The sequence below is a fragment of the Colletotrichum navitas genome (genome assembly GCF_030913465.1).
Source record: "Colletotrichum navitas strain CBS 125086 chromosome Unknown LY79scaffold_2, whole genome shotgun sequence".
Taxonomy (NCBI): Eukaryota; Fungi; Ascomycota; class Sordariomycetes; order Glomerellales; family Glomerellaceae; genus Colletotrichum; species Colletotrichum navitas.
The window spans coordinates 1518083-1535340 of NW_026850548.1; the positions used below are offsets into that span (position 1 = coordinate 1518083).

A 17258-nucleotide genomic window follows, 5' to 3' on the forward strand; every position below is an offset into this window, starting at 1 on the left:
GGCAAGAAACGAAGAGAAGTCACTCTCCGGCCAAGGCATGCTTTTCTTTATTTTCCCCTGTGCTGCTGTCTTATACTTGTCTTGCCCCGGGCACCATCCTTACAGATATTCCACGCGTGCAGTACGGAACTGGTAGTTGGAGGGATGGGTGTGGATGTGTATGTGTCACCCTACCTGTAGTAGATAGGCATTGACGAGCGAGAGCCGTGAAGGCATGGAAGCCGCAGTGTAGTCGTCATTGACACGCAGCAGGCTGGTCCCTTTCGCTTATCCTACCATGTATGCGGTCCCGTCGTTGTCTTACGTTCTGAGCGATATCTCTGTCCATGTCTTGGGGAATTGTCTTTGCCCACCGCGTTGCGCGTCGCATCGCATCTCATTCCACCTCGGGTGATGTGATGCGGGCGAGTGGGCTCTCTCCCCAGTACCTACCTAAACTGCCCTGATTACCCGTCGCCCCAGGATGACGAAGGAGGTGATCCCCCCCCCCTCGGGGTCAAAATGGCTCTCCTTCCCGCCCTCCAACACGACTACGGACCGACAATGTCCCCTCGGCTGCAGGGGATACCCCAGCACAGCATGAAACCACGGCTCGTGTCCTCGCGCCGACGATGCCTGCCATATGGAATATGGAAGGCTTCTACGGCCAAATCGGAGCACGGACATTTGACGGCAGCAGCAACATGCAGCAACAGTAGTGTGTAGCAGCAGCACCAGAAGAAGGAAGGTTCAGTGCAGCGGACCTGAAATACCGGTACTGCCACGCTCCTCCCCCCCACCCCCCCCCCCCCCCCTTTGCCTCGTCTCTGGTTCCTGCCGTTTGGTCGGTGATGAGGTGGTGCGGAGTGCGAAGAGCGTGTGATGCGCACCTGCCGCTCAGGACGACCTCTGGTTGGCTCGTAGGGTCGTCTCTCGCAGAGAGATCTTCGCTGTTCATTGCCGGTTTCTCTCTCTCCTTCTAGCCTCGGTCGGTCAGCCTCCTTGGTTCCGAGCCTGAATGCCAAAAGTCTGTAGCATACACGCCGCTACGTATCTGTGCATTGAATACTACCTTATGCGTGCACATAGGCTGCCGCTCGACGCATGCAGCACGAGTTAACGACCTTTCATCCGATGACCGAGAGGGATTTCCCCCCTTACATAACGCTCGCTGCATCATCCCCGATTGCACAACCTCTAGTCAGCGTCTTGTCATGTCTCGAGGAATCTTGGTCCTGCAAATGGATGAGATGGAATGAGCCGCTCTAATCTCTAATCTCTCAGCAGGGCTTTAAGGGCCCCACGGCAGATGGGGTATGAGCGGCCGCCTTGTGTGTGGTGCGTTGTTCTCGGTCTTCCTTCTTGAACGAGGGCCACACATATTCGTCGAGCATACCTATCTACCTAGGTAGTACTGAATACACTGACTACAGCAAGCGGTTACCTGCGTGCCTAGGCGAGGTGATCGGCAGGTTCGGTACCATTTGGCGAATAGGCCGAGCCGTGTCGACGGGCGGACGAGATGTACCGCTAACCCCACCGGGGGAAAGGGTATGGAAGGCCCATGGCGGGAAGGCATCGCATCGCGCATCGTACATTGCACGCATAGCAGCACAAGAAAAAAACAAAAAAAAACAGTAAGGGGATTTCAGCCTACGGCTCGTTCGGGCAGCTTTCCAACTGACGCCCCCCTTCTCTCACCCTCCACTTCCCTCCCAGGCCCCCCCAATCCCATACCCTACCCATTACCCACCAAAACCCCATAGTCTCGCCCGCTACAACGCTGCGACGCTGCTTTTTCTTAGCTTTCTGTCTCTCTCATGCTGCCTTTCCCTCGGACATTACGGCTCCCTTTTTTTTTTTTTTTTCCTTCTCAAAATTCGCTGGGCGGGTTCCCTGGTGGGGGGGTGGAGACGAATGGAGATGATGGTACCGCCTTGGGTCAAACCTTGTTTGTGCGTAGCTCAGTCTGTACCGTCAGCAACGCACCCACGCATCCGATGCTTGCAGGTCGGCGTCCGTACTCTACTTGGAGATGCGTTTTTTTCTTCTTCTCTGGTCTACAACCAAGATCAGTCTTGCCGCGTAAAGGACCGGGTGCCCCCTGCTCGCGGCCCTGACGCCCGGCGTTCGCACCATTGTGTAGTCAGTCCAGTGGGAGGTTGTGCCTCTCTCCCGCACGTCACCACCCGCCTCACGGCATTGACAACCAAGGCACCTCTTCAGCCCGGCATAGATTGAAGTGGCATGGCAAGGTTCTTGTCTTTCATCCCTCCCCCCCTCCTTGTCTTTTATTTTTGAATTTCTGAAGGAATTAGCCATGTCTAGTCCTCTTATTAAATCACAGGAGCGTGTGGGGGGCTTGCGCAGACGGGCCGGACCAGGCCTGTGTTCGGCTTCGCACGCACGCTTGCCTATGCTCCCCCCTCCCCCGGCGGATTGTTCCAGTCTCTTTCTCAACTGCCGGTTTGGTCGTCAGAGGGGAGAGAGAGAGAGAGAGAGGAAGAGAGAAGGTTGCAGGAAAATCGAATCCGCTATCATCGTCTGTGATGGAGAGTATTGGGCGCAATGCTCTTTTTCAAAGATCGGATTTAGTAGTCCAGATGCATCCATTTTACAGAACAAAAGAATCAATTAAATTTTGAATGGGGGGAGGGAAAAAAAAAGAACAGAAGGCCTCCGTGCATAGGCTTGCTGCAAGTGCAAAACATGCCCGGAGGCTAATCTGACTGCTTTCCTCACAATACTTCCCTGTTTTTCACTCCCACCACCCGGTATCCCTTCTCTTCATTTCTTTTTCCCATGATTTACGATCGCGGCAGACGCTCCCGGCGCCAAAAAGAAATAAAAAGGGAAGAAAACAACGATGAGTGCACCTTCAAATCGTGCGCTTCACATGCCTGGGTACCCAGGTTGGGCGAGAAAACCCCAAACCTGGGTGTTGCCACATCGTCGACAGGCCGAGTTTGGTTCAGCGGGCTGATTATCTCACTCCGCGGAGAAAACGCCGGGCGCTCGCTGGGGAAGAGAAGGGGGTTGTTTCGCAGCCAACCACGGCGCGCAACTCATCGCACTCGGCAGGCACGAAATTGCAGGTAGATCAATCCCTCGTCGACTCCCTCTGTCTCTGTTGTCCGTCCCGATAACAGCTTCTCCTTGCACAGAAAACCAGCTCTTTGCTACTAGGTAGTAGGTATCGGGTACTGAGCGCCTTCACTTTGATTGGAACCGCCTGTCTCTCTCCCCTGGCGGAAGAGCCGGGAAGGCGTGAACATATGCTTTCTTTCCCGTGTCCCACCACCTATCCATCCCGCCTTGTTCCCACTCTCCCCGAATCCTCGAGTCCTCCTTCTCGTTTTCTGTGCCGTCTCCTATGTGCCTGCGTGCCGCTGCACGCAAGATGCAGGAGAGACACATGCGCGTTCCTGCTACTTTCCATGCACCAAAACATGGCCGTACAGGGTGCAGCCGCTTGAGAAGGAGAGAATGTAGAAAAGAGTCAAACTTGAGCACCAACATGGCCCATGGGCAGCCTGTTCTCTCCCTGCACCATCGCCTCGAAAAGCGTCATCTATTTCTGCCTTTTTTGGCCTGCATATTTGCCCTTGCCTGCATATCTGCCCTTGCCTCGCCCATATCTGAGAGAGGGTCGCCGATCGAAGCGAGAGAGAGAGAGAGAGAGAGTGTGTGTGTGTGTGTGTGTATGGCTGCAAACGTACCTCAGCCCCCTGCATCACCCGTGTCTCCCGTCTCCATAACCCCCAGTTCTCGGCCCATCTCGTACAGAACTCCCATTGCACTTGTCGCGGGTTCCCGTCCATCGGCCAGAAGTCTGTCTCTCTCCATCACTCTCTCGTCATCACACACTCGCGATGCTGCCGCTGCGGCGTCTCGTACGCCGCATTTCGCGAGAGAAGGATCCTCTGACACACCGTCATGCCTCCCCTTGCAACTGACACACTACCGCCCATCCTTGCTCACTTCCTCCCTCACACTCTTTTTCCCTCTCTTCCCCCACCAGATTTCCCCACTCCTGGTCTCTCGCCGGCCAACTCAATAGCCGCACCCCTTACCCTTCCACCGCTGCCGTTCCGCTTCCTCCCACACCCTCCCTCGCAACGTCCAGCGCCCATTGTCTTCTTCTCAGGCTGTTAGCACCTACCTACAAGTCAGCGACAGACAGGTGGACAGACAGTGGGCGGGCGGGAGAGTCACCAACAACAAGAACAACAACCACCCCCCCCCCCCTGTTCCTTTTAATCGATAATCTTTTTCCCATTGGTAGTGGCCTCGGCCGGGCCTCGGCAACGGTCATGCGTTCATCCGTGGAGTCGATACAGAACTAATGTCGCAGAGGCCCAATGAGCAGCATCCCGATATCCCAGCCGAGATGCCCTCTCTCGCTCCTTGATTCCCTTCTTCGCCGAGCACCTCTCCCCCCCAATCTCTCTCACTATGGTCGACGCAAGAGCTCCTCTGCCTGGTTGTCGCCCCGGGAGGCAATGGGCTGGATGTCGGGGTGGGCTGCAGTCCTGTGCAATCACGCTGGGTTCGGTCCCTTGGAGGGGAGGGACCCCAGAGATCCCAGAAGGGAATGTACAGCCGTATCGCCAGATTTGGTTTATTTTGGCCGACATGTTCGGCCGTTCCTGGGATGATACAACAACGTGCCATGCCAATGCCGATACCTACCTGTATATGCCTGTGCCTGATCCTGAGATGGAGGTAGCTATCACAGAAGGGGAGCCCGCCTGACCCCGTGTCAGTCTCTGCAAAACCGCCCTGGCAGGGTAGGTACTGACTGATTTAGGCATTGGCTACGGCCTGCCTGTTCTGTTCCTCTGCAGACAAGGTGACCCCGTCTTGCCGGAGGCGTCGTCTGCTCTGCTCTTATGGTACGCTGCTGACAGCAAATCTGCCGTCTTAATTGGAAGCTTTCAACACGGTCCAGGTCGCGCCATTCAGCAGAAGATCTTAATGCCAAGTCCTGGTGGGCTATAGCTGCCACTACCATTATCTGCCCGTCTGTCTGGCCGTCGCTCACATTCAACGAGCATACTCCCTCCTCCCCCCCTTCCCCCCCGCCAGGGCTTTGCTTGGCCAAGGATTTATTTTCTACTAGGTACCATGGTCAGAGACATGGTACTATGACACTACTCAACTTTTTTTCTTTTCTTTGCGAACAAGGTGGAGGAGCCGTCGGCGGACAGAAATATCACCACCCTTACCACATGTGCACCACGCACAGATGCTCGTGTGGCTCAGCAGAGCATCTTGCAACGACATGATGGATACTGCCGCTGCTGCTGTCCCCACCAACTGACTGACTGTTCCTGTCTATCCCCCCTGGTCCCCCCGTCCAAACCCATATCCACATCTGCCCAAATCCACACCTTCGTTCACACCCATGTCTATGCCGGGGGAGCCGCCTGGGACCTGGGGGGCCTGCCGTCAACACCGACGGCGGCGGCGAGGAACAGCAGCAAGCTCGACACCCCATGCCAAATGCCCACCAGCTTGGCATGGCCTGTCATGACATGGATGGCATGGGCACATGAGCTGCTGCTGCGGCTTTTCTCACTCGAGTCGGCGAGCCTCCCACCATGCATCGGGTCCCCTTTCAACCTGTCCATTCTCCACCGCGACTGTACGAGCACACCTCAGAGTACCGCAGTACCCTCCCCCCCCCCCCCCCCCCTCCCCCCTACTCGACACCACCAGTCAGGTACCGGACGCCCTTGACGAACCCCCGTCGTGCCCGTCGTGGCCGCCGCCGCCGCTGCTGCTGCCCGTGCTGGCCCTGCTCTGTCTCTCCTCAGTCCAGTCCGGATCCAGCCTCGACATTTCTCCGTGTGGATGGCCGTACACTTTGCTATTATTTCCACCTCTGCCGTACTATGTGGCAAGGGTTTCCCAAACAGTACTGCCTTACTTACCATACACGACGGGGCCTACCGGTTCCAGGCCCAGTAACGCCTCCTAGTCGATCGACCCCGCCATACCATCACTCGGCGCACCCTCAAATTTGTACAATATATGATCGATCCTGCCTCGTGGTACCCGGGGTAGCCAAGTTCTCTCTTCCTTCCTCATCAGCTTCTCTTCTTTCTTCACAATACCACCTGGACGCATCCACACATCACTCTCTCACTCTTTTGATCAACTTGCATAATAAGGACTGTCTCGGCCCTCCAACTTAAAGACCAGACTCCCAGACTTGCCGTCATCACTTTGAGCCAGCCTTCGCCCTTCTCTCTCTCACCTTGTTTACACTTGCAACACCCACTCATCATCCCCGACTATCCTATATTGCCACTATCGGTTGCTTGGGTTCTTCACTGATCAGCTCATCCAACCTTGGAATTAGCTTCGTCAAGGAAGCTGGAGCTTCATTCCTTCCCCAGACCACCCCCGTCTGTCCTCGAGCCGGCCATTGTAGGACGACCTCCAAGAGACCCAAGCCGTCTCTGCGTCATCCCCAAACAAGACAGCATCTCCAGAAACCTGCACCCTCACCATAAACCTGCACCCTCACCATCCTTCCCAATGCTCGTCTCCAGGCAGTTCGACACCACTGAGCAGAGCCACTGGTCTTATAGCAAATTTGAAACCCCCCTCAACAAGGCGCCCACAACTCCTCCACGCATGTCGGACGACCAGTACGAGACCACCTTGCCAACGCCTCCCGAGTGGCAGGGACAGCAGTACACTTACCTCTCCAGCTCCGAGGACAACATCTTCTCCCAAGCGCACGGTGCTGGCGATGAGTCTACGGAATCCACACAGCCTCGGACTCCTGCCAGCGCACGCACACAGGCACACAGCCAAGGAAAGCAAGAGCACAACGCCGCCTTCCGTCTGGTGAAGCAGCCCACCCCTGAGGACGAGCCTGAAGACAGGCTACGAGAGCAGCAGCAGCAGCAGCAACAGCGTCAGGCATCGCAACCCCTGGAGAAGGCCGCCGAGATGATGGCCACCCCGGAGCAGGAGACCGAGACCGCCGCGGCTCGCATGGATAACGACGAAGCAAACACGAGCAAGGAGTCAGATGAAGACGCGCTTGAAGACGACGACATGCTTGATGACGGCGACGGCACCCCTCAGACTGCTGCCGAGCGTACGGCGGCAAGGAGGAAGATGAAGCGATTCCGGTTGGTGGACCACGAACAGACCCCCCACGGCAACCAGTGCGCTAACATGAAGACAGTCTCACACACCAGCAGACACGGTTTCTGATGAGCGAGTTCGCCAAGCAGCCACACCCTGATGCCGCTCACAGAGAGCGTTTGTCTAGAGAGATTCCCGGGCTGAGTCCCCGCCAAGTCCAAGTTTGGTTCCAGAATCGGTGAGTACTTCGTCACGACCTGTCCTAGATACGACAAGAAACTGATTCATGACCCCATCCAGTCGCGCCAAGATCAAGCGTCTCACAGCCGATGACCGGGACCGCATGATCAAGATGCGTGCTGTCCCCGACGACTTTGACAACGTCCAGGCACTCCACTCTCCCTATGGTGCCGTCCATGGCGTCAGCACGCCCCTATCGTCGCCCATGAACTTTGGAACCCAGTCGTACGCGGACCACATGATCCGTCCCCTGATGGTCGACGTCCGCAGGCCAGACGGCGGAGACGAGCAGATGTCGAACTCGGGCATGAGCCCCGGCTTCGGGGGCATCGGATTCGCCTCAGCGGGAAACATGAACACCGCCGACGTCCTGTCTCCCATGACGCCCAGCTCGACCGGCGACCACCGCTACGGATACGGCAGCCACCTCACGCCCATGGGCCCCGGGCCCCGGACGTCGAACCCCTTTGCACGCCAGGGCGCTGTCGAGAACTCCATGTCCATGCATCGCGGCCAGCCGAGCCGTTCTCTCCAGCCCCTTCAGCTGAGGGAAACCATGTCCCGGTCGAGGCAGGACATCCAGTCCCCTCTGCGCTCCAGCATGTCGTGGAAGGGCGACGCCCTTGACTTCAACACATACAACCACGGACCCGGCGCAAGCCCCCCGCTCAGCGGAAGACAACAGTCGCTTTACCAGCCCGAGCAGGTGAACGGCCCATCGAGCAGCGGTCTCCCCTACGAGTCGAGCTCGTACTCCGGTAAGCCCCATCATCGTATCTCGCCGCCGCGGCCACAGATGCTAACAATCGCATAGGCACAGGCTCGCCTCCTAGCCTGAACTACTCGAGCTTCTCACAGGGGCCGCTATCCCGTCTCCGCAGCCGCGCGTCGTCGAGCACTCTAGGCCTCGACCTCCACAACCAGTACCGCTCTATCGGCTCGGGACAGTCTGCCAGCCACGGCTCCGCGCCGCGCAGCATCTCGACCCAATTCGCCACGACCACCGCCTACACCTCCAGCTTCCCCTCGGCCCCGCTCACGGCGCCCGTCGACTTCTCCCTGCCGCGCACCCCCGGGAACCGATCCGGTGGCGTCCACGACTATTCGATGCCTCAGATGAGCGCGCCGATCGCTGCCCCCCACGACTTCACGCAGGCCTTCCACGCCAGCATGAACTCGTCCAACGTGAGGACCCCGATGCGCGACACCTTTGGCGGCGGCGGACCGATGCCCACGCACCACGAGAGCCAGCCTGCCAAGCGGGCCGATGACTACGGCAACGACTTTGCCGCGCTCAGGAGGCAAAGGAGCTACTCGGGCGGAGCACCGGCCTGATCCGGACCTGCGCCCGGCCCCCAGGCCTACGGGAGCCCAGTATGAGCGAATGAACGAACGAAAGACAAAAAAAAACATTATTTTCATCCCCTTTCAAGACCGTACGCATTTGAATAGGTCAAAAGATACCCTGGAGCGAAGCAAGGAAAGGAAGGCAGGCAGAGAGCATATAGGGAGGGGGGAATGGAACGTTCGGAATTGGTTATTTGTTTTTCTATGGGAATCCGGAGGAACAATTTGCTTTTCATGTTTTAGAAAGGGCGAGCGCGCTGCTCAATGTCACGACTCTCTTGCGCTTGTATTTTTGTTTCCACGTCTTGTTATCTATTCATCTTGTTGACGACATTCTTCTTTCCAAGCTTGGTCTTTGTTTCTTCTCTTCACAAAAACATGCACATAGCTTTTTCCATTCATTTTCATCCCAAATATGTATACAGGGGAACCCTTTCTTCTATTTCCGTGCGTCCTCCGGATCCATCCGTTCTCTCGGTGTGCCTTCCCCCCCTAAACGGGATCACGTATCTTGTTTGGGTTGTCATATCCCGATGAGATACCCCCGCCTACCCAACACGTAACTGGATGCCATTGCTTTCCAAAGGATGAACCTTAGGGATGAACCTTGCCACTGCGACAGTCCGCCCACGAGTGTCCGCCCCCCCCCCCTCTTCTTCCCTTCCGGGCCAATCTAGGGTTTTCGGGCGGCCACGTCCACACCATTAGCCTCTCCCACGCTTCCTGGCCCCCCGAATAACCTTCACTTCACGTCACATTATGTCACCGTCGGGGAGGGGGGGGTCATTGACCAACAGCATCACGACTCAGAAAGGTAGGGAGGGGACGTTTTCCCTCCCGTTCCCCATCATTGATACTGCTTCTTGTCACATATCCCCGCCTCCTTCTCTCTCTGAATTTTTTTATTATTATTTAAAAATTGCTATACTGGAGACTCGGGTCGTCTCGCGCGGTACCCGGGTGCTTGCGCTGTCTTTGTTTGTTTGCGTATGTGATTCCATTGGGGTGAAAGGAAGGGGGAAGGCCAGGGTTCAGTAAGCTACGTACGTATGTATATACATGAGGACCCCCAGAACATGACGGAGGTGACGATTGGGAAAAAAGGACTGCAGGGGAATGCTAGGTGTGGGGGGGGGGGGGGGGGGAGGAAGCCAGATATTCTAAGATGAAAAGTAACGAAACAACAAAAGTCAAAATAAATCAAGGCAGAAAAAAACAAGGCAGAAAAAAAGAAGGTAGAAAAAAAGAAGGTAGAAAAAAAGAAGGCAGAAAAAAAGACCCGCCAAGGGGAGGGTTCGCGCATCATCCATAACCTTGATCGTGTCATTGACAGCTTCGCATGCCACTCACGCACGCAGTTGATATCACCAGTAGTAGAACCCCCCCCCCCCCCCCCCCGTCCTGTCATTCGCTTGTCACGCAGAACCGCCAGAGTGGTCGCGTGTCGTGGTTCTTTGGCAATATAGGGGGGGGGGGTGGAACGGGATCCCCTTCTGCTCGTCAGAGACGGCGCGAGCCTGATTCAAGCGACGAACGGCGACTAAGACACGGCGAGTTACTCTTCTGTGATTCTGCTTTAGGGTGAGGGATTGGAGCCATGGTCGATCGCTCCCCTCCCCCTCCTCTACGACCTCGAGTCGGAGGGAATTTGAGCCGAGTGACACTTTTGAAACGATGGTTTGGGCACGGTGTACACCTCCGCCGACCGAATACCCCCATTCCTCCCCGTGTGCACTCTTCCCCGGGTTGTCCAGAAAGGCAGCGGGCGGCCCGGCCGAGATGGCGCGTGCTTCACGACGTGGTCAGGTCCAGCGTCCCACCCCCCCTCCCCTTGGTACCTCGGCCTCTTTTCCCGCCGGAGCTTCATCTGAGCGGACGTCGCTCCGGGGGAAAATTATTGCACACCAGGCGAGACACGAGAGGGAGATCTTGGACTCGTCACGTCGCAGCACACTTTGTGCCTCATCCCCCCCCCCCCCCCCCCCCCCGCCCTCAACTCGCTCGACCGGGGTTCGGCGGTACAACCGGCTACGTTTGGTATTAGCCCGGCGGCGGCTGTTGACTGCAGGGCCGACCAGACGGCGAGCAGTCGAGGTCTCGCTCCATGGGGAGGGAGCGAGGAGAGACAATGTTTGGGCTATGTTTCTGACGTCCTGCCGTCTTGCGACGTGGAGGGCTGTTCTCACCCCTCCGCGCTGGTATTGTCGACGATGCTACGAGACGATGTGACACAACCGCAGGCACCGGTAGTACTTTGCATCGGCAAAAAGGAAGTACAAATCAGCCCCCACGGGTGTGGTGACGACTGGGTGAGCCGGTTCGCTCAGGGAAGGAGACACCATGGTTCACGAGATGGCATGTTCTGGCCCCGCGTTCTGTCCCGGGTGCTTGCTCGAGGGCTGAATCGCTCTTGATGGCGCGCTGCTGGTGACCGCCGAGGATCCATTACCCGTCGGCCGTGGCACTTTTGCACGTTACAGTCCCGTGTAGCATCGCCTGCCGCCTGAATGGGTAGAAAGCCAACTGGGCGAAAAGGGGCTCTGCTCTTGACAGACAGGTTTCCGGTCCATCATTGGCCTGCCGACGCTTGCAGTGGTGCTGGCGGCGACTGGCTTGCATGCTGGTGCTACATGCACGTAACGCCGCTCGGCCAGACATCATGAGGCAAAATGACGGGTCCTGTTGATTGGGTTCAGCCAGCGGTAGGGACGGACTGGCAAGAGGATGGCCGCCACCTCGAGCACAAGATGCTAGTACAGCGGTGCCACCTCTGGGAGACGCCCGACGTTGCACAGATCCGCGTCCTCTAGATCGTCCACGGGCCACGACATCCATTAACCAGCACCGCGTGGTCCCGGAGACCTCAGACATCAGCGTAGCATCGCCACGCAGAGAATGTCGAGCGAGTGCTGTGCACAGAGACACAATGTTCATGTCGGGGTGGACCTTGGATGAGACTTCTTGCGACGCTGGCCCTAAGCCTCTCGGCCGTATACATCTAGGCGAAGGAGTCAAAAGAGACAATCTGCGGCAGCCACGGTAGTTCACGCGACAGGGGTTACACCTCGTGCCGTACGACAGAACGGAGATTTGAAGACAAAAAAAAAAAAAAAAAACCAAAGAAGCTTTGCCAGCGTCTGCTGTTCCGGCTTCCCAGCCATCCAACGTCGCACATGGATCAGTACGCCGGGGAAAGCACCAGTATATCGAGGTCGTTCCCGCGTAAAGGGACCGCATCGAGGGTTACACGGTGGTCGCGAGCGGTACGACGCCGTCCCGACTTTGGCTTCAGCCCCGGGAGGTGGCTCAATCATGGGGAGCGTAGCATCGAGCTTAAGCACCAAAGTCCCCGAGAACCGTTCATATAACCTTGTGACGCATGAAAGCATGGGCAGATGGTGGCATGTACTGTGATCCCGGATTATCTCATCTGCGACGTGTTGACCGGCTGCCATCCACGAGGGTAAACCGGGCCAGCGAGCCAGCCCAACGTGAGATGACTGCAAAGCTTGGTTACAGTCGTCTTCGAGGGAGGTGGGGGTGTGCGGACAAGCTCACCGAAGTGCCACAGAGGAACGGTGGCGGCAAAGAAATGCATGATGCCACGGCGGGAACGCAGACCTTGTTATGACGGATAGGGAGGGTTAGCTCGTACGGAGGCTGGGCCAAGACGACTAGTTTCCGCACCGTGGGATCGGGCGAGTGTTGTTGGTGAGTGACGCTTGGCTCGATGTGTTTACCCGGAGGGAGACGGCCGACGGCAGAGACGGCGGGTGTGATAGGTGGAGCCGAACTTCGAGGGTACAGCCTCCATGCCTCCCTGGGTCTGCGTAGCATCGCGCTATATGATGCGGGGTATGTAAGCAAGGGAGTATCACGACTGAACAGGTCGGTCTGGGGCCTTTTGTTGGCTCTGGGAATGGGTAGAGGTCCCGTGGTGGTGAGGGCCGAGACCAAAATCAGCTCGTCCTGCAGGAGGACGGTCCTGTCGCGGAGGACGTTGCCGACAGGCCTGAGAGCAGCAGCAGCGCAGACACCCTCCGGGCTCATGTTATAGACAGGGTTGGCTTGGGGTCAGGCCAATAACGGAAGCTGTCCTGCACTGCAGGCTCCCGCTGACGGGGCGCACGGAGAGGAACCAGACCGGAGGTGGGGACCGGCTGAAGCATGAAGTCGGTTCTCGTATGCCGGATGGGAAAAGTTCGGCTCTCGAAGATTTCTCTCCGAGATGGAAGGCTTGGCTGCGTCGACTCTTCAGCCCGTGACGGCACAGCGATGCTCGATCTGGTAAGAGATGGACGTGGTTTTCTTCCTGCGGGGAGCGATAACCACGGGCTACCATGATCAGCTGCGCGTCGGCAGCAGGTGCGATGGGTTGCAGTGCATGATATTGGATACTCCTCCGACCCAAAGGGGTTGACGTCGGCTGGAATCTGGGGTTGTTACGAAGTGTTTTCCCCAAATGTATGAAGTGCGGAAGAGAGGTTGGAGTCGGGAGTTGGGAAGGGGGCAGAGGAGGAAGTGTGGTGCGCACTGACCTCCGCCGCATCCTTAATTCCAACGTCTAATTAGACACCAACTCCGCTTAATAATGGTCAACTCCAGGGCTCCTTCTCCTCCTGTAATCAGCAAGACCCTACAACAAGTTGCCAACAATATGCCAAAGCTGGGCACAAACACAGCTTCGAAAGCATGACCTTCTTCTCCCTCGACAATATAACAATCACAACAAACGCCCCCTTTTCACTTCACACCGGCGTCCAATCACAAACTCTCAGCTTGCCTAAACGGGCTGGCGGGGCTAGCTAAGTATGGGTATACTTCCCTATCATGCTACACTGCATCTGCCTCAGAGTGAGTGACCGAGAGACGGGCACACGCTCTGAGGTTGGTTGAAGGTAGATGCACTCATGAAATTGCGGTTCCTCGATATGCGCTTCTTGTGTCTGGTTACTTCAGCATCCACACTCTGTGCATACACCTTGCAAATGTGCTTATTCGCCCCTGGTTGTAGTCTTTACCAAGAGAGGCATAACATGTATATTTCATCTCAACCGTTGACAACTCTGCTATACCGTGAGAATTTTGACCGCTGGGTAATAGGTAGCCACACGAGAGCGGCGCAGCTGATGAGGTGAACCAATCAGCTTACCTGACGACGCGCCGGCCTGATTCTGACATATCTTGACCCTGGGTGGGGCAGCACGTCGGAAACCCCTCAAACAAGGATGACAAGCGGGCAACCCTTCGCCTCATGAATACGCTCAAGGATTGCTTCTGCCGTTACTGTCGCTACTGCAAGAACCATTTGGTCATCGGGACCCCTCCATGAGCTGTCGTGACCGGTCGCGCTCGAGCTCGCCGGCGTGAGGATTTCCAAATCGCAATCATATGCGCCTTGCCTCTCGAATATGATGCTGTCACCTTTGCCTTCGACGAGATCTGGGGAGACGATGACGGTCGGCCGGCAAACGCTCCAGGGCACAGCACCCTGTACACAACCGGCCGTATGGGGAGCCACAACGTCGTTGTGCTCCTCCTCCCCGGCATGGGAAAGGTCAATGCGACAGGCGCAGCGGCCAGGCTTCAGTCAAGCTACGCCGGCATCAAGCTGGCCATCTTATGTGGCATCTGCGGCGGCGTACCGAGCCCTGGGACGAAGGACAAGCTTTTTCTCGGGGACGTGGTCATCAGCAAGAGCGTTTTGCAGTGCGACCTGGGCCGCAAGTATACCGATAAGTTCGTCCTAAAAGACACTATCGAAGAAAGCCTCGGGAGACCCAGCTGGGAAGTCCGCACCCTTATCGCGTTTTTGGAGACGCGTCTTGGCCGCAGCCGCCTGCAGCATCGAGCCAGCCGAGTCTTGGAGCAGGTGCAGCAGATGGCACACAAAGAGTGCCAGGACCTTTACAAACGTCCGGACGCTGCAGATGACCGCCTGAAGGCCGGGTTAGACCGCGACAGAATCGCCAAGGAGCACGGCCTCGTCGCCTTTGAGATGGAGGGGGCTGGCATATGGGACGAGTTTCCGTGTATCGTCGTCAAATCAGTCTGTGACTACGCGGACAGTCACAAAAATAAGACATGGCAGGATTTTGCTGCAGCTGCGGCGGCTTCGATGACAAAAGCACTCCTCGAACAGTACAGGCTAACGGACAGCCCATCCGCTGCACGCACGTGGTGTGAGTAACAAGCCCCGCTTACAAGGCCTTGAACAACAAACACATCCAAGTTCTCGTCCCGTACATTGAGAACCCAGACTTCATAGATCGATTGGATGTTTTTGATCGAATAAAACAGCTCTTCGGACATGACTGGAGCCAAGATTAAACTAACAAACCACGCTCGAGAGTTGCGCTTCATGGGCTTGGTGGCATTGGGTACTGTGAGCTATCATTTACGAGTCCCGACATTATCTAACCTCATGCAGAAAGACACAAATAGCCATTACCTATGCGTTTTGGCTACGACATGAGCACCCTGATCTGTCGGTATTTTGGGTGCTTGCAAGCAATGCCGACCGATTTAGCCAGTCTTATTCCAGAATTGCTCAAGAGTGTAACGTCCCGGGCCACAATGATCCTTGGGCTGACGTGCTTGGACTCGTCAAGACCTGGCTGGAGGGACAGGATTGTGGCCGGTGGCTCATGGTCATTGACAACGCCGACGATGCACAGCTGTTCTTCCCACCGCCTTCCGAGAATAGTAGCAACCTGAAAGGCGGCTTAGGCCGCTACGTCCCTGAGTGTGCCCACGGGTGTGTCCTCATCACGACGAGGAACAAGCAAGTGGCGTCAAAGATTGTGCGCGGGAAATCACTTATCGAAATAGGAGAGATGAGTGAGAGCGAGGCACAACGGCTCATACACCAAATACTCGACGACGAAGACGAGGTTTCTGCCGAGGAGTTGGCAACCCTCTCTTCTCAGCTGGAGCATCTGCCGCTAGCTCTTGCACAGGCTGCCGCATTCGTGCAAGAGAACAGCATTCCAGTTTCCAAGTACCTCGAACTCCTAGAGGAAGGCGACGACAGCTTGGTTGATCAACTGAGCGAACCTTTCGAAACAGTGGGCAGAGACTCAGAAACGCCACACGCAGTCACGGCTACATGGGTCATATCGTTCAACCAAATCCAGCGCCAGGATGCCCTTGCCAGCGACATCCTGTCGTTCGCCAGCCTCCTGGACCGCCAAGCAGTTCCTGAGAAGTTCATAGTCGACTTCTGTAACAAAAGGTCAGGGGAAGGCGTCAGCACATCCAAAGTCACAAAGGCTTTGGGGACACTGAAGGCCTTCTCATTTATATCTGAGGCAAAAGACCGCACCATCGATATGCATCGGCTGGTGCAGCTAGTCACTCGGGAATGGCTCGAAAATCACGACAGATTGGCTCAGTATGTGGACCAAGCTCTTGAGGTTTTGTCACGCGCATACCCGCATGGTGTTCACGAAAATCGCCATCTTTGCCGGGACTGCCTTCCGCACGCCGACGCGCTGCTCCGAATCAAGGCAACCGATTTTCAAGAGAGCAATATTTGTAGACCAAAACTTTTGCACTGTATTGGCGCCTACTTAACGTATGTGGGTCGATGGAAAGATGCCGAGCAGAGTGCATCTGAATCCTTAAAGCTGCTTAAAGGAGGATTCGGGAACCACCATCCTTACACGTTGAGCAGTATAAACAGCTTAGCGATGACTTATTGGAATCAGGGTCGGTGGGCCGAGGCAGAAGAGCTGTTGGTGAATGAGCTAGAGATAGAAAAGATGATGCTCGGCGAGGAGCATCCCGATACGCTAGTCACTATGCACAACCTAGCGTCAACATATCAGGGCCAGGGTCGGCTGAAGGAGGCAGAAGAGTTACAAGTGATAGTGCTAGAGACAAGAAGGAGAGTGTTTGGCGAGGAGCATCATAGTACACTAACTAGTATGAATAATCTAGCGTCAATATATAACCGCCAGGGTCGGTGGGAGGAGGCAGAAGAGCTACTGTTGAGGGTGATAGAGATAGAAAAGAGGGTGCTCGGCGAGGAGCATCCCAATACGCTCGTCAGTATGAGCAACCCGGCACACACATGGAGAGGCCAAGGACGACGGGACGACGCCTCGATGCTGATGGAGGACTGCGCACGCCGCAGGCAGAAACGCCTTGGTTCGAACCATCCAGAGACGATTTCCACCATCTCTGACCTTTCGGCCTGGAGAGAGGAGTTGTTGGAACGGGCTCGCCGAGAGCTTCAAAGCCATCCTCCGGCAGAGGAGACCCGGTCATAGGACAGAACAGCAACGTATTTACGTCTAGGCCCAAATTCGAACGAGAATGGCTCGAGAAGGATTGCATTGCATGTGCGTCCAGAGTCATGTGAAGAGGAGTGGCATTCAACTCCAAAATCAAGCGGTCACATATCACAGCCTCTTGCACGCATCGTCATGCTCCAGCTACTGTTGGTGGCTGACCAAGCCTCAAGGAAACAGTGGTTCGGGTTTGTGGCCAACTTCCGTTTGCTCCGGCCCTCGAACATAGCTTTCCGCTTGTTCGAACGCGGCATACCGAGAATTCCCCATTGGAAACGGGCATCGTTCTGC

At 56.3% G+C, this 17258-nt stretch overlaps 9 protein-coding genes across 9 annotated transcripts; 6 read left to right on the forward strand and 3 right to left on the reverse strand.

Moving 5' to 3' along the window:
- The first annotated feature begins 1593 nt into the window (after positions 1 to 1593).
- On the forward strand, positions 1594 to 2486 carry LY79DRAFT_536133 (uncharacterized protein). The gene is made up of 2 exons (XM_060556570.1): positions 1594 to 1948; positions 2004 to 2486. Exons 1-2 carry the CDS (start codon positions 1800 to 1802, stop codon positions 2218 to 2220), a joined length of 366 nt encoding a protein of 121 aa, XP_060420386.1. The 5' UTR covers positions 1594 to 1799; the 3' UTR covers positions 2221 to 2486.
- A 1679-nt stretch (positions 2487 to 4165) lies between these two features.
- LY79DRAFT_151999 (uncharacterized protein) lies at positions 4166 to 4831 on the reverse strand. Its single transcript, XM_060551058.1, has one exon. It carries the CDS (start codon positions 4651 to 4653, stop codon positions 4291 to 4293), a length of 363 nt encoding a protein of 120 aa, XP_060420387.1. The 5' UTR covers positions 4654 to 4831; the 3' UTR covers positions 4166 to 4290.
- Positions 4832 to 6352: 1521 nt separating this feature from the next.
- LY79DRAFT_152025 (homeobox domain-containing protein) lies at positions 6353 to 8799 on the forward strand. The gene is made up of 4 exons (XM_060551060.1): positions 6353 to 7130; positions 7187 to 7324; positions 7387 to 8084; positions 8141 to 8799. Exons 1-4 carry the CDS (start codon positions 6526 to 6528, stop codon positions 8659 to 8661), a joined length of 1962 nt encoding a protein of 653 aa, XP_060420388.1. The 5' UTR covers positions 6353 to 6525; the 3' UTR covers positions 8662 to 8799.
- On the forward strand, positions 8800 to 9321 carry LY79DRAFT_152031 (uncharacterized protein). Its single transcript, XM_060551062.1, has one exon. It carries the CDS (start codon positions 8938 to 8940, stop codon positions 9208 to 9210), a length of 273 nt encoding a protein of 90 aa, XP_060420389.1. The 5' UTR covers positions 8800 to 8937; the 3' UTR covers positions 9211 to 9321.
- LY79DRAFT_152027 (uncharacterized protein) lies at positions 9273 to 9801 on the forward strand. The gene has a single exon (XM_060551061.1). It carries the CDS (start codon positions 9433 to 9435, stop codon positions 9709 to 9711), a length of 279 nt encoding a protein of 92 aa, XP_060420390.1. The 5' UTR covers positions 9273 to 9432; the 3' UTR covers positions 9712 to 9801.
- Positions 9802 to 10668: 867 nt separating this feature from the next.
- Positions 10669 to 11787, reverse strand: LY79DRAFT_536141 (uncharacterized protein). Its single transcript, XM_060556571.1, has one exon. The coding sequence runs from the start codon at positions 11605 to 11607 to the stop codon at positions 11119 to 11121; it is 489 nt and encodes a 162-aa protein (XP_060420391.1). The 5' UTR covers positions 11608 to 11787; the 3' UTR covers positions 10669 to 11118.
- On the reverse strand, positions 11772 to 13174 carry LY79DRAFT_536142 (uncharacterized protein). Its single transcript, XM_060556572.1, has one exon. It carries the CDS (start codon positions 12721 to 12723, stop codon positions 12187 to 12189), a length of 537 nt encoding a protein of 178 aa, XP_060420392.1. The 5' UTR covers positions 12724 to 13174; the 3' UTR covers positions 11772 to 12186.
- Positions 13175 to 13231: 57 nt separating this feature from the next.
- Positions 13232 to 13838, forward strand: LY79DRAFT_536145 (uncharacterized protein). The gene has a single exon (XM_060556573.1). The coding sequence runs from the start codon at positions 13584 to 13586 to the stop codon at positions 13809 to 13811; it is 228 nt and encodes a 75-aa protein (XP_060420393.1). The 5' UTR covers positions 13232 to 13583; the 3' UTR covers positions 13812 to 13838.
- A 383-nt stretch (positions 13839 to 14221) lies between these two features.
- Positions 14222 to 16861, forward strand: LY79DRAFT_575420 (uncharacterized protein; the record flags this gene model as incomplete). The annotated part of the gene is made up of 3 exons (XM_060559706.1): positions 14222 to 14855; positions 15118 to 16587; positions 16635 to 16861. The coding sequence occupies 3 exons, from the start codon at positions 14222 to 14224 to the stop codon at positions 16859 to 16861; spliced, it is 2331 nt and encodes a 776-aa protein (XP_060420394.1).
- Between the last annotated feature and the right edge of the window lie 397 nt (positions 16862 to 17258).

Bases quoted from the DNA above. Each gene is read 5' to 3' on its own strand.
- LY79DRAFT_536133 (XM_060556570.1), top strand. From the start codon at position 1,800: ATGCTGCCTTTCCCTCGGACATTACGGCTCCCTTTTTTTTTTTTTTTT. The intron at 1,949-2,003 runs CTGTACCGTCAG...CGGCGTCCGTAC, and splicing joins TTGTTTGTGCGTAGCTCAGT to TCTACTTGGAGATGCGTTTT.
- LY79DRAFT_151999 (XM_060551058.1), bottom strand. From the start codon at position 4,653: ATGGCACGTTGTTGTATCATCCCAGGAACGGCCGAACATGTCGGCCAA.
- LY79DRAFT_152025 (XM_060551060.1), top strand. From the start codon at position 6,526: ATGCTCGTCTCCAGGCAGTTCGACACCACTGAGCAGAGCCACTGGTCT. The intron at 7,131-7,186 runs GTTGGTGGACCA...ACATGAAGACAG, and splicing joins AGGAAGATGAAGCGATTCCG to TCTCACACACCAGCAGACAC. The intron at 7,325-7,386 runs GTGAGTACTTCG...GACCCCATCCAG, and splicing joins CAAGTTTGGTTCCAGAATCG to TCGCGCCAAGATCAAGCGTC.
- LY79DRAFT_152031 (XM_060551062.1), top strand. From the start codon at position 8,938: ATGTCACGACTCTCTTGCGCTTGTATTTTTGTTTCCACGTCTTGTTAT.
- LY79DRAFT_152027 (XM_060551061.1), top strand. From the start codon at position 9,433: ATGTCACCGTCGGGGAGGGGGGGGTCATTGACCAACAGCATCACGACT.
- LY79DRAFT_536141 (XM_060556571.1), bottom strand. From the start codon at position 11,607: ATGAACATTGTGTCTCTGTGCACAGCACTCGCTCGACATTCTCTGCGT.
- LY79DRAFT_536142 (XM_060556572.1), bottom strand. From the start codon at position 12,723: ATGAGCCCGGAGGGTGTCTGCGCTGCTGCTGCTCTCAGGCCTGTCGGC.
- LY79DRAFT_536145 (XM_060556573.1), top strand. From the start codon at position 13,584: ATGAAATTGCGGTTCCTCGATATGCGCTTCTTGTGTCTGGTTACTTCA.